At 45.4% G+C, this 14,754-nt stretch overlaps 1 protein-coding gene across 1 annotated transcript in view; it reads right to left on the bottom strand.

The window, feature by feature from the left end:
- Positions 1-159: 159 nt before the first annotated feature.
- The window catches only part of SLC5A1 (solute carrier family 5 member 1), a 57,537-nt gene continuing 42,942 nt past the window's right edge, over positions 160-14,754 (bottom strand). The window contains exons 11-15 of the mRNA XM_052655153.1: positions 14,010-14,160; positions 6,347-6,515; positions 5,047-5,262; positions 3,234-3,339; positions 160-1,143 (exon numbers count right to left, since the gene is read on the bottom strand). Of these exons, the coding sequence (XP_052511113.1) occupies positions 920-1,143; positions 3,234-3,339; positions 5,047-5,262; positions 6,347-6,515; positions 14,010-14,160 (866 nt within the window). The 3' untranslated portion in view covers positions 160-919. The remainder of the gene's footprint in view (positions 1,144-3,233; positions 3,340-5,046; positions 5,263-6,346; positions 6,516-14,009; positions 14,161-14,754) is intronic.

Here is a 14,754-nt window from a genome sequence, read left to right as displayed (position 1 = left end):
GATCTTCTCGACCCAGGGATCAAACCTAGGTCTCCTGCACTGCAGGCAGACTCTTTATCATCTAAGCCACCAGGGAAGCCCAAAAAGAAAACAAGCATTTATTAACAAATACACATGTCATCCATTATGTCCACAAACATTACTGAGTGGCTAAGATAGTCCAGGCACAGGAAATGCCAAAATCAATGAAATCTCAAACACAAGGAACTGACAATGAACACTTTCAAGAAAGCCAGAAAATCCTCTTGGCTCAAGATTATCTGCTTTCCCCCCTGGCCCGAGGCTGGTGCTTGGATCCCTCTCATTGGACTGGTACTGCCATGTCCAGGCCTCTCCTTCAAAGAGCAAACACCCAGGACACAGACCCCATCAAGCTCCCATCCTCAGCTTCAATATGTTCATCAATTTATCAGGTTGATTTTTCTCATGCCAGGAAAACTTGACAAGGATTTCATGAGGTAGGGTGATGCTTTCTTAAAGTAAAATAAAGTTAAAAAAAAAATGACAGGGGATGTTAGATAGAGAAAGTGGTAGTAACCAGGGGACCACAACTCTTTAAGCAGTATTTAAGGATCACAAACAATGTTAACATGCTGAATCTACCTGAGAAAAATGTGCATCAGACATCACGGGGCTTCTGTATCTTAGTCTGCCTTTTCCTAGACACTGGGATGAGTGGGATTTCCTTCTGCAGCTCTGAAATGTACAGATGACTGTACCACACTGGCCTCGAATATATAAGTTAACAGCAAATCAGTGATTTTTCTCTAGCTAGCCTGTAATTACAAATGTACACATTTATCGACAGGGCAGAGTTTACAACTGGCTGGTGTCCCTTCAACACCACTGAATGGGACCAAAGAGAGACAGAGTGAAGACTCCAGCCTCCACAAGCACGGCCTGCAGCAGAAAGCAGGACTCAGGCAAAGTAGGCGTGGCAGAAGACAGCCACGGCCAGCAGAATGATGCCGTTGATGTTCACTACCATCCGCCACAAACGCTTCTCCGAGGTGTCTGTCATCTTCAGCTTCATGGCTGCCTCCTCTTCCTTCGTCATTTTGGGGCCTTTCTGCTGGTCCAGGCCACAGAACATGTCATAGGCCTGCCTGAGGCATCCTTTTTTCTCCTCAGAAGCTTCGGTGTCTGGGGAAAGGAATAAAAGGACTGTTGGAAACCGAAGGAGGAGGTACTAGAAAAGACCTCCAGAGGAGATATCAGGCCATGACACATCTGCCACTCTGCACACAACTCCCACTTTTCTTGTTTGCAGGAATAACAATGGTGCAGATTAAGGTTTGAATAAATGTAATTAATTATAAGGTGATGTTAACGGTTGGATTCTCCATAATATACTATGGTGGTATATTTTACCTCTGTTGGGCCCAAAGGAAATACATTTTGATTTCAAACACTCAGAATCAAACAAGAAATAATAGCTTATGAGAGAGAAATGGTAACCATTGACTGGGGGACTGTGACATGTGAAGAATGTGGAAAACCCACCTCTCAACCAGAGAAACCCATATCTGTTTGCCACATCACTGAAAGCAATGAGTTTGGCATGACTCAAGAGTGTACTGACTGCACCTGGAAATCCCAAGGCTTCACAACAGATCCAGTCATGTGGCAAGGATTGGTCTGTTCAGTCCCTGATCCAGGGCAGCAAGTGAGCAACACTTCAAGGGCTTAAGATCTGATACTGCTGAGTCAAATCATTCAAATGACCTTGCCACTAAAAAGTGGATGCCCACCAAGGGAACTAATTCTGTCCTCTGAGCCCAAGTGTGGCATTAAAGGCAAGCAGACCTGGGTTAGAATCCCAGGTTTGTGACTCACTAGATATGAAATCAGAGAAGGCAATGGCACCCCACTCCAGTACTCTTGCCTGGAAAATCCCATGGACAGAGGAGCCTGGTAGGCTGCAGTCCATGGGGTCGCTAAGAGTCAGGCACGACTTCACTTTCACTTTCACTTTTCACTTTCATGCTTTGGAGAAGGGAATGGCTACCCACTCCAGTATTCTTGGCCTGGAGAATCCCAGGGATGGGGAGCCTGATGGGCTGCCGTCTATGGGGTCACACAGAGTCGGACACCACTGAGGCGACTTAGCAGTAGCAGCAGCAGCAGCAGATATGAAATCAAGCCCACTGTGTTTTCAGCACCATGGTCAGAAACCACTGCCCTCCCCTCTCCAGCCCAGTACCAGTAAGCCACACATGACCTTGTGCTCCCACACCTCTGCACAGAACACATCACCACGACCATCCTCCATGTGTGCACCCCTCCCATGTAGGGAGGAAAAGCTCCAACACAGAAATTGAGGAAAACATTGCTCTGTGATCAGGATAAGTCTCTAAGCATTGACTAAGCATTATCTTAGAGCTCTGCAGAATTGATGCTTTCGAATGGTGGTGCCAGAGAAGACTCTTAGAGTCCCTTGGACAGCAAGGAGATCAAACCAGTCAACACTAAACAAAATCAACCCTGAATATTCATTGGAAGCACTGGTGCTGAAGCTGAAACTCCAATACTTTGGCCACCTGGTATGAAGAGCTGATTTATTGGAAAGACCCTGATGCTGGAGAAGATTGAAGGCAAAGAGAGAAGAGGATGGCAGATGATGAAATGATTGGATGGCATCACCAATTCAATGGACATGAGTTTGAGCAAACTCCAGGAGAGAGTGAGGACGGGGAAGCCTTGTGGGCTGCAGTCCACGGGGTCACAAAGAGTCAGAAACGACTTAGCGACTGAACAACCAACAACAGCAAGCATGATCGTAGTGGACTTGCAAGGAAATCTGATATTTTAAGCATGATATGGTAAGCCAGCAAGACACAAGACCCTAAGAGCCTCTATCTCATCCCGCTGATATCACTAGAACTGACCATAGCTTTGGTTCCAACTGCTTTCAGTTTATAAGCTAGTGTCTTCCCTTGTCCCTAGCCAAGCCCCAAACCAAGTCAGGGTGGTGAATATCTCACCTGTGCTTCCTCACTGAGCACTGTAAACCAAAAAGGGAAGAGCTGGGACGATTCTGCATCCTCCTCCTCCCCTTGACAAGGCCTTGAGTAAACTGCCCAAAACCCATTTATCAATCTCACCCCATACCCCGCTCCTCACTCCCCTCCAGAAGAGAGATCTGAACTTTGAAGGCACTTGGTGAAGGCTTCAGTAAGGTGGTCTTGTGGTTAGAGGAGTAACTTGGGAATAGGCTCTGAGCCGCAAATCACCTATTTCTAAGGCATCCTCCCGGGCGTCTTGAATGTCCTCGTCTTCTGCATCCAGGTCAATACGCTCCTCTTTGCTGTTACGCAGGCTCCAGCACAGGCGGTAGAGCTGTGGAGAAAGCAGAACAGGTTAGCAGGAAGATCCAAGTAGTGTCCTGGGCCAAGAAGTTGGGAGAACGAAGAGATGTGTGTCGAGAAAGGAAAAGGAATGTGGCTCTCAACTCCGTCAACAACACAGATAACAGTTCCCATCCACAGCACTATCTCTGAATATGTTGGGAACGTGGATGTAAATCATATACATGAACATACCATCCCCTAGGATATGGGCATATTTGGAGGCTGAGACTGTCGTGAGCATAGAAAGGTTTTGAATGAATGATCTCTTGTTACATATGATAAATGAATTTGTTCCTTTTAGCATTCAGGCTAGGAAAGAAGGCCAGGCACCCATTTATCCAGACCAGCAGTGTAAGTAAGATCAGATTTTTGTACCATATTAATTGTAGACTCATGAGCCAGTTAGAATAGGAAGAGCTGGATGTATACTTTCTATTGACATGAAACCAGAAACTACTTTATTTCAAGAAGCATGGAACTAAATGTGTTTAGGGCTACAATGTTTTTAAAAACTAAGGGATCAAGAAGCAATTAATACAACATAAAGAGAGTCTGTGACAGATTTGGCCAATAACTGTGATGGCGGTTCTGCCACTATAAAAGCAATCTTTGTTTGACATTAAGGTTGGTCACAGTTTTGAAAATTTGGTGCTGAGGTTAAAGGTCTCTAAGGGATTCCTATTTTTGTGTATGCATGAGAAAGGGACCAACAAAACCCTTTCTCTTTCTCTTCAGACAAATGTGATCTTGGGTTAATACTCTAGCTCTGTTCCCTGGAAACCTGAAAAGGGTAGAATGCTAGCTGTGCTGGGTTACCAGACTTCACTGCTTATGGTAAAAAGTGACCCATTATTGGTAATCTTCATCTGCATTGGGAAGGCTGCAAACATTCCCTAAACCAAGGGCGACATCTAGAGCTAAAGAAGAGTACTTGTCATCTTTGAAGTCTTGAATCAATTAGACTTTGATACTGTTTGAAATTTCTTAAATTCCATGGGCAATTGTTTGGAGGCTTCATTGGGAAAAAAAAAAGTAAACGGTATATCATGCTTCAGATTTCCCTCAGCGTGGTGATTTTTACAACTAGGTATGTCCCTTGCTGGGACCTTTGGAAGCTATGACCTAGAGTCTGTTACAAGAAATATGCATTCCTATCTGGGAAATAAGCATCCAGGCTGGGGTAACCCTGTGTCAGCCCACATGATCTCATTGCCGTGCACCTAAGCCATCACTCGGGCAGCAGGATCCAGAGGACAGTCCCTTGGGCTGAAATGCGGCCTGCTGAAGATACTCTTGACACTGCTCTGCTGGCAAACCATGCTCCCTGTCCTGTCCTTCTGTGCATGCTCAGTTGCTAAGTCATGTCCAACTCTCTGCAACACCATGGACTGTAGCCCATCAAACTCATCTGTCCATAAAGTCTCCCAGGCAAGAATACTGGAGTGGGTTGCTATTTCCTCCTCTGGGGCATCTTCCCGACACAGGGATTCGAACCCAGGTCTCCTGCATTGCAAGTGGATTCTTTACCACTGAGCCACCTGGAAAGCCCATGTGTCCTTTTACGTGACACCAAAGACAAGGACAGCCTATTTTAGTCATGAGAGTAAGAGGCCTCTAACTGAGCCAAAGCAATCAAGCTGAGTGCTGCAGCATGAACGCAAAACCAGGCAGGACAGCCTCCTACATGGATACTCACATGCACATCTGCAATGGGCTTGGTGAAGAGGGAGATGGCCAGGATGACGATGATAGTAATGACAAAGAGGATGATGGCAAAGTACAAGTAGTGCACACCGCAGATAATCGTGGGACAGTTGCTGGGCTCCATGCAGCTCCCGGTTCCATAGGCAAACTCGGTAATCATACGGGACACCCCAATCAAAAATCCTATGATCAACCCCCAAAAGGCTCCCTGTGAAAGAAAAGCCTGGATGATGAACACTGCATTTGGGAAACAGCTGTGCATTCACTGGGGGACAGAGACGAAAGAGTAACGGTGAGAGAAATGCGAGCTCCAGGCCATCTGGAACAGGAACGCTGGGGTTCAGAATACGACTGGGGATGTTAGGTCAGGCCTTCAGTGGCTCTGTTTACCACCTCTTAGTAACTCGACTGGGTATTTGAGTGTTCTTAGTTGCTCAGTCATGTCCAACCAACTCTTTTGCGACCCCATGGACCTGCCAGGCTCCTCTGTCCATGGGCTTTTCCAGGCAAGAGTACTGGATTGGGCTGCTGTTTCCTCCTCCAGCAGATCTTCCCAATGGAGGGATTGGACCCATGTCTCCTACATCTTCTGCACTGGCAGGTGTATTCTTTACCACTGAGCTACCTGGGAAGCCCTTGTTTAGAATAGCACCCAAGTTCTCAGTGCCAAAAAAAAAAAAATCCCTTTAACTTTTAAAATACTTTGAATTTCTCTACCTGCAGCTACTATTACCATCAGACTCCAGATTTAGGCACATTCAGTTATAACACAATTACTTGTGAGCTAATCTGTATTCCTTGAAGATATTGAAAGAAATTGGGTCTTTTAGAGGAAGAGGAGAAAGGAACTTTTCCATCAGCCCCTTTTATAGATCCAAAGTCCCCTCACCCTTATCCCTATCTGGCTGGAGTATCACTTCTTGGTCCTTCACTGGGCCCTGAGAAATGCTGGCTGGAAAACCTAGCCCCCTGCAGAACCCAGGAGGTAGCCTGTGCTAGCAATTCCCATGGAGCTGTTTGCCCAGAGGCTACAAGCTTCCCAGAGAGAGCCACACAGTGAGAATCACCCAGAGTAGATGGAAACCACACATCATTACTTGGGAATTAATTTAGAACCTGCAGCAAGGAGAAGGAAAGTCCCAAGGTCCCTGGAGGATTTTCCATGTAAACCCTCACCAGCACCTTCATTCCTGCTGAAGATCTCTGGAAGTAGAATTCCTCCCAAAGAATATACAAATCCAGATGGGAATTTCTGTTCCCGAATGACTTTTCTAGACATTCTTGATACCTACCGGCTCATTGACTCTCTTGCAGAAAATAGCAAGCAGGAAAACTGCTGCGATGGGTGGTCCCAAGTAACTGGTGATGGACTGGATGTAGTCAAAGAGCTGTCCACTTTGTGCTGACTGCACGACGGGCACCCAGGCGATGCTGACGCCGATCAGTACCAGCATGAACAACCTGAAATCAAGCCCCACAGCAGGGTGTCAACAAATGGCTCCGCTGAAATAGTTATAGATAGATAGATAGAGAAACTGCCTGCAATACAGGAGACTCAGGTTCATTCCCTAGATCAGGAAGATCCCCTGGAGAATGAAATGGCAATGCACTCCAGTATTCTTGCCTGGGAAATTCCACGTACAAAGGAACCTGGAGGGCTACATTCCATGGGGTCACAACGAGTCAGACGTGCTGAGCAACTGAGCAACAGCAACAGTAAAGATAGATAGATAGAAAGGTTTATATGACCAGAGCAGGGAAAAATAATTAGCAAATTCATTGAGACTCTTTTTCTCTGTATTCTGCTCCTTCGGGGGCTTCCCTTGGGGCTCCGACAGTAAAGAATCCACCTGCACTGTGGGAGACTTGGGTCCGATCCCTGGGTTGGGAAGACCCCCTGGAGGAGGGCATGGCAACTCACTCCAGTACTCTTGCCTGGAGAATCCCCATGGACAGAGGAGCCTGGTGGGCTGCAGTCCACGGGGTCGCAAAGAGTCGGACACGACCGAGCAACGAAGCGCATAGTACTGCTCCTTCAGGAAAACCTTCTTTGCCTGTAAGTAAAATGCACTTGATTTTCCGTAGTAAAGTCAACCCACTAACCCCCAGGAAAGAATCCACTTTGAGAGGCAGTGGAGTTTAGGAACAAAGGTGTGGACTTTGGAGCCAGTCTCCTTTTTTGTTTTTGTTTTGTTTTTTATGGCCATGCCTCATGACTTATGGGATCTCAGTTTCCCAACCAGGGATTGAACTTGCACCCTTGGCAGTGAGAACACGGAATCCTAACCACAGGAGCACCTGGGAGTTCTCTGAAAGTTAAAGTGAAGTCGATCAGTCGTGTCCGAATCTTTGCAACCCTGTGAACTGTACCCCACCAGGCTCCTCCATCCATGGGATTTTCCAGGCAAGCATACTGGAGTGGGGTGCCATTTTCTTCTCCAGGGGAACTTCCCAACCCAGGGATTGAACTCAGGTCTCCCACACTGCAGGAAGGAAGACTTTATTATCTGAGCCACCAGGGAATCGCTAGCTCTCCTCCTTTTGAGTTTTACTTCAAGTCCTGAAAAGATGGGATGCATGCTCAGTTATATACGACTCTTCACAACCCCATAGACTGTGGCCCGCCAGGTTCCTCTGCCCTTGAGATTTTCCAGGGAAGAATACTGGAGTGGGGTGCCATTTCCTCCTCCAGTGGCTCTTCCTGGCCTGGGGATCAGACCCGAGTGTCCTGGAATTTCTGCATTGGTAGAGAGATTCTTTACCACTGAGTCACCTGGGAAAGATGGGAGGGTTCCTTTTAACCTCTTGATTTAATTAGAAAGAAGGCAATGGTTCTCTTATCTCTGGAATTTAAGGCAGAAGAGTATTAACCTAACCTTCACAAAGTAGTATTCTTGCTCACGTATTTCTCCCTCTAAAGTACCCCTCCCCTTGCCTTCCATTTATTCAGATCCTATCCACTATTTAGACATAAATTGGGGTCTCCCTCCCCCAGGAGCCTTGCTCAGCTACTGACTAGTACAGTCATCTCTCCCTTCTCTGAGCCTGTGATTGCTCTTACAGGCACCACATCACAGTGCAGAATTGTTTCTTGTAACTGTAAGCTTATTGAAGACAGGGACAAACCCCAGAGCAGCAATCACTGGATGCACAAAAAGTGTGAGCCCCAACACAATCTCAGGGCCAAGAGATCCAGCCCTGAGTAAAGCAACAAAATGATTTTCTTTCCATGTTGCATCTTGAGTCTTATACATAGCAGAGAATGCCTGTAACCATCTTTCAGGGGAAAACCCTGTCAGGGAGCCATGCTGCTTCCTGTGAAGCAGAGGGCAGACTCTGGCCCAGTCTGACCTCCCCTGGGTGCCAGGTGTCTCATCACCTGCAAGGGGCCTGTCATGTTCCTTTCCTTCCTTTGCCCCAATCTTGCTCATGAGATTTAGGAGGCAGCAGCACTCCCCGGGAAACTTTCCCTGGACAGACATCCCAGGGAGTTTTTCACCTGCCCTGAGGAGGTTGGCCTGCCTTCGCCGCCCCAGAGAGACACAGCAGAGCTTCTGCTGGTCCTCTACCCAGAGCCTCTGCTCCATGGATAATCGAGATAATGGGCACACCTGGCCCACAGACCCATACTTACGGGGTCCAGTATCCTGTTGTGTCCATTAGCCCACTTGACAATAACAAGTGTGCACAGAGTATGGTGTTTTAGACTGTGCAAAGCACATTCACAAGCATAGTATCACCTGACCCTCACAATGGTCCTGTAAAATGCTACAGCAAAGGGTCAAGGCATTGGAGGCACCTGGGCCTAAAAGATGCCCAGAGAGGAGAGTTGCAATGTGCAGGCTTGAGCAAGACAGTGTGGTGCCGGGAGCCAGCATGAGGAAGGAGGCCTGGCATACGCAAAGGCGTGATCGAGCCTCAGGAAACCCCCTGTTCCCGAGCATCTACCCCCAAAACCAGAGTCTGCCCACTTTACTGTTTCATGCTCTCGCCTACACCTCTGACTTTACGGGGGGCTGTTCCCCACCGGTTCTCTTGGAGAAGGAGTAAACGTGCAGCTCCAAGTCAATAAAAATTCCTGGGCATGACAAGAGTGTTTCAACTTACGGACTCCGCTGAAGGTTATCTAGCCCGCCTGTATAGGTTCCTCTGGGCACATGTGATTGTTTACAGCCTCCCAACCTGAGAGGCATGAGATGTTTTAGACTTACTAAAGGCATAATCTTTTGGGAAATTGTCAGTATAGTGGGTTGGTTAGGAATTATATTGGTGAAGGGTTTTTCATTTGTTGTGCCAATAATTGCTGCTAATTCCCTGCCCTGGGTATGACAAGGGTGTATCAGATCAAACCTCTCTGCTGACAGACTAGCTTGTGTGACAGGATTATCCACTACGCATTATCCTGCCACTACGCACATGATTGTTTCAGTTCAGTTCAGTTCAGTCGCTCAGTCATGTCCGACTCTTTGTGACCCCATGAATCGCAGCACGCCAGGCCTCCCTGTCCATCACCATCTCCTGGAGTTCACTCAGACTCACGTCCATCGAGTCCGTGATGCCATCCAGCCATCTCATCCTCGGTCGTCCCCTTCTCCTCCTGCCCCCAACCCCTCCCAGCATCAGTCTTTTCCAATGAGTCAACTCTTCACATGAGGTGGCCAAAGTACTGGAGCTTCAGCTTTAGCATCATTCCTTCCAAAGAAATCCCAGGGCTGATCTCCTTCAGAATGGACTGGTTGGATCTCCTTGCACTCCAAGGGACTCTCAAGAGTCTTCTCTGATACCACAGTTAAAATGCATCAATTCTTTGGCGCTCAGCCTTCTTCACAGTCCAACTCTCACATCCATACATGACCACAGGAAAAACCATAGCCTTGACTAGATGGACCTTAGTCGGCAAAGTAATGTCTCTGCTTTTGAATCTACTATCTAGGTTGGTCATAACTTTTCTTCCAAGGAGTAAGCGTCTTTTAATTTCATGGCTGCAGTCACCATCTGCAGTGATTTTGGAGCCCCCCAAAATAAAGTCTGACACTGTTTCTACTGTTTCCCCATCTATTTCCCATGAAGTGATGGGACCAGATGCCATGATCTTCGTTTTCTGAATGTTGAGCTTTAAGCCAACTTTTTCACTCTCCTCTTTCACTTTCATCAAGAGGCTTTTTAGTTCCTCTTCATTTTCTGCCATAAGGGTGGTGTCATCTGCATATCTGAGGTGATTGATATTTCTCCCAGCAATCTTGATTCCAGCTTGCGTTTCTTCCAGTCCAGCGTTTCTCATGATGTACTCTGTATAGAAGTTAAATAAGCAGGGTGACAATATACAGCCTTGATGTACTCCTTTTCCTAATTGGAACCAGTCTGTTGTTCCATGTCCAGTTCTAACTGTTGCTTCCTGACCTGCATACAGGTTTCTCAAGAGGCAGGTCAGGTGGTCTGGTATTCCCACCTCTTTCAGAATTTTCCACAGTTGATTGTGATCCACACAGTCAAAGGCTTTGGCATAGTCAAGCAAGCAGAAGTAGATGTTTTTCTGGAACTCTCTTGCTTTTTCCATGATCCAGCATATGTTGGCAATTTGATCTCTGGTTCCTCTGCCTTTTCTAAAACCAGCTTGAACATCAGGGAGTTCATGGTTCACGTATTGCTGAAGCCTGGCTTGGAGAATTTTGAGCATTACTTTACTAGCATGTGAGATGAGTGCAATTGTGTGGTAGTTGGAGCATTCTTTGGCATTGCCTTTCTTTGGAATTGGAATGAAAACTGACCTTTTCCAGTCCTGTGGCCACTGCTGAGTTTTCCAAATTTGCTGGCATACTGAGTGCAGCACTTTCACAGCATCATCTTTCAAGATTTGAAACAGCTCCACTGGAATTCCATCACCTCCACTAGCTTTGTTCATAGTGATGCTTTCTAAGGCCCACTTGACTTCACATTCCAAGATGTCTGGCTCTAGATGAGTGATCACATCATCATGATTATCTGGGTCGTGAAGATCTTTTTGGTACAGTTTTTCCATGTATTCTTGCCACCTCTTCTTAATATCTTCTGCTTCTGTCAGGTCCATACCATTTCTGTCCTTTATTGAGTCCATCTTTGCATGAAATGTTCCCTTGGTATCTCTAAGAGATCTCTAGTCTTTCCCATTCTGTTGTTTTCCTCTATTTCTTTGCATTGATCACTGAGGAAGGCTTTCTTATCTCTTCTTGCTATTCTTTGGAACTCTGCATTCAGATGCTGATATCTTTCCTTTACTCCTTTGCTTTTTGCCTCTCTTCTTTTCACAGCTATTTGTAAGGCCTCCCCAGACAGCCATTTTGCTTTTTTGCATTTCTTTTCCATGGGGATGGTCTTCATCCCTGTCTCCTGTATAATATCATGAACCTCTGTCCATGGTTCATCAGGCACTCTGTCTATCAGATCTAGTCCCTTAAATCTATTTCTCACTTCCACTGTATAATCATAAGGGATTTGATTTAGGTCATACCTGAATGGCCTATTGGTTTTCCCCACTTTCTTCAATTTAAGTCTGAATTTGACAATAAGGAGTTCATGATCTGAGCCACAGTCAGCTCCTGGTCTTGTTTTGTTGACTGTATAGAGCTTCTCCATCTTTGGCTGCAAAGAATATAATCAATCTGATTTTGGTGTTGACCATCTGGTGATGTCCATGTGTAGAGTCTTCTCTTGTGTTGTTGGAAGAGGGTGTTTGCTATGACCAGTGCATTTTCTTGGCAAAACTCTATTAGCCTTTGCCCTGCTTCATTCCGTACTCCAAGGCCAAATTTGCCTGTTACCCCAGGTGTTTCTTGACTTCCTACTTTTGCATTCCAGTCCCCTAGAAGGAAAAGGACATCTTTTTTGGGTGTTAGTTCTAAAAGGTCTTGTAGGTCTTCATAAAACCGTTCAACTTCAGTTTCTTCAGCGTTACTGGTTGGGGCATAGACTTGGATTACTGTGATATTGAATGGTTTGCCTTGGAAACAAACAGAGATCATTCTGTCGTTTTTGAGATTGCATCCAAGTACTGCATTTCGGACTCTTTTGTTGACCATGATGGCTACTCCATTTCTTCTGAGGGATTGCTGCCCGCAGTAGTAGACATAATGGTCATCTGAGTTAAATTCACCCATTCCAGTCCATTTTAGTTCGCTGACTCCTAGAATGTCGACATTCACCCTTGCCATCTCTTGTCTGACCACTTCCAATTTGCCTTGATTCATGGACCTGACATTCCAGGTTCCTATGCAATATTGCTCTTTACAGCATCGGATCTTACTTCTATCACCAGTCACATCCACAACTGGGTATTGTTTTTGCTTTGGCTCCATCCCTTCATTCTTTCTGGAGTTATCTCTCCACTGATCTCCAGTAGCATATTGGGCACCTAATGACATGGGGAGTGCTTCTTTTGGTATCCTATCATTTTGCCTTTTCATACCTCTCAACCATAAACAACACAGAGAGTTTGGAGTATTTTGAAAGTCTTAATTAGCATAGGGCTTTTCTCATTGTTGAGTCAATGATTGCCGCCAGACCTCCATATCCTTAGGCACCTGGGAATATATTAATCAATGTATTTGGAATATAGAAAAGGAAATATAGTAGTTTTTAAGGTTAGCAATACTAGACTTTTTGAGTTAATGAATTTTCTCTTTTGTAATAGATCACTGTACTTTGTTATAAATCACTGTGTCCTTGCTATGTAAGAATGTAACTTTATCACTATCTTAAGACTAAATAGATCTTAAGGGGAACATTGGTGAAAGGATTTTCATTTGTTGGGCTGATGTTTGCTGCTGAATCTCCATATTCCCTGCCCTTATAATGAATATAACTAACATATAGGAGAAATAAGTATTAACCTTTAAGCATATAGGAGAAATAAGTATTAACCTTTAAGATTAATCATGTTAACCTTGGGTTAAATAAATTCCTTTCTTGACTGTAACTCACTACATCCTCACCCTATAGGAATGCAACTTTATTTGGAGGGTGGTGCCTGGTTTGAGAAAAAAACACCCTTGGAAAAAATAAGTTTTTTGGTTATCAGAAAGAAAGGGTTGTAAAATGTCAGCAGGTCTCATGGCCAGAAGATGATGTACCCTAAGATCTTTTTTTATGTAAAGCACCTGATTTTGATAAAGGTCAGGACTGCTGACCCCCGGGTGACTCTGTATTCAGCCCTATGTATAACAAAAGGTATATAAGCAAACCCCAAAATAAAGAAATCGGATCAGTTTCCGAAAAGACTGATTCCCCCATGTCGTTCTTTCTTGCTCCCCGTTTTTCTGGCCGAATTCCCATCTGGTACATGGGTACTCACCAAGCCTACTAATTTTGCCTGGGCTTCTAAGATCGGACCGGGGAGGCCTCAGTGCCTCCTCTCCTTCAGGAGAATGGAAAGACGCCTGTGGCCTACGTAGGTGGTGATTGGTATTCCATGTAAACCAAGTTATTCAGCCTCTTTTTCTCTGCTAATTTTCTAATCCCTCTCTATCTGTAATTAAATAAGTTATTTCCAAGGACGCCGACTCCGTCCCCACCTTCGAATCACCCTGGATCCACCGGGGCTGGCCCCGGCAGTGTGGGATGGTATACAGTGCCTAGACAAGGACTCAGTTGGCCATGGGTTCCAGTCCTGGCTCTGCTGCCGTCCAAGCTTCTTATTTAGGTATGACAAGCCTCATTTTGTTCACCGATGAACTGAGGTTAGATTAATGATCCCTGATGTTGTTTCGTGCTCCAGATTAAATGATCTCTGATGTCGTTTCACATTCCAGAGAGACACTGTTTCAATGATCTTGGATTTAAAGTTAAATGCCACTGAGAGCGATATAACTTGCCACGGTGGTTACTCGCATTCTACCCAGCATCTACCAGTCTTCCCCATCTTGGGGGACCTCTCTGGTCATTCAGGTTTTCATGGGGCTTAACAGGGGGAGCTGTACTTACCGTCCTGCGATCATGAGCTCTTTCTCAGATGCTTTCTTCCGGATCTTGGTGTAGATGTCCATGGTGAAGAGGGTGCTGGCACTGTTGAAGATGGAGGTCAGGGAGCTCATGAGAGAGGCCAGCATGACTGACAGCATCAGGCCTCGCAGTCCTGGAAGAAAAGGAGGTTCTGAGTGGTACCTGCAGCATTTCAGCTCTTTTGTGCTTGAAAAGTGTGACAACTCAATTTTTTTTGCCTTCTGACACCATGCCATATTATTTGATTTATCTCTCCAGGGAGATTAGATGTTTTAAGGAAGGGACTGTGTCTTTAAATTATATTGGAAGTTCACAGCAGTCAACAGAGCTAGGGACAAAGTATACATGCAGTAAATGCTTTCCAGTTGGATTGCCGGTGGTAGTGGTAGTGATGGTAGTGTGTGTGTGTGTGTGTGTGTGTGTGTGTTTCCATCTGAGCTTTTATAAGGTCTCTCATCTGAGAGATTAATGATAATGGAGAAATATTTGAACTAGGATTCAAAAGATGAGGTTTCAAGAAAGTGAAAAGAGAGCCATAGAAAGGGAGAAAATATTTTCATATATCTAATAAGAGTTTTGGAAAACTATTCTATCATCCTCTAGGTATTGTATCTGTAAATAATTTTATAGCTTTGCTTTAATCTACAGCCTAGTGAGAAGAAAAATAAAGATTGCCTATTCTGATCACTTTGTCATTTGTTGGGAGGGTTTTTAATGGTTCCTCTTG

The sequence above is a fragment of the Budorcas taxicolor genome, chromosome 17 (genome assembly GCF_023091745.1).
Source record: "Budorcas taxicolor isolate Tak-1 chromosome 17, Takin1.1, whole genome shotgun sequence".
Classification (NCBI taxonomy): Eukaryota; Metazoa; Chordata; class Mammalia; order Artiodactyla; family Bovidae; genus Budorcas; species Budorcas taxicolor.
This window is presented reverse-complemented; position numbering and strand designations above follow the sequence as displayed.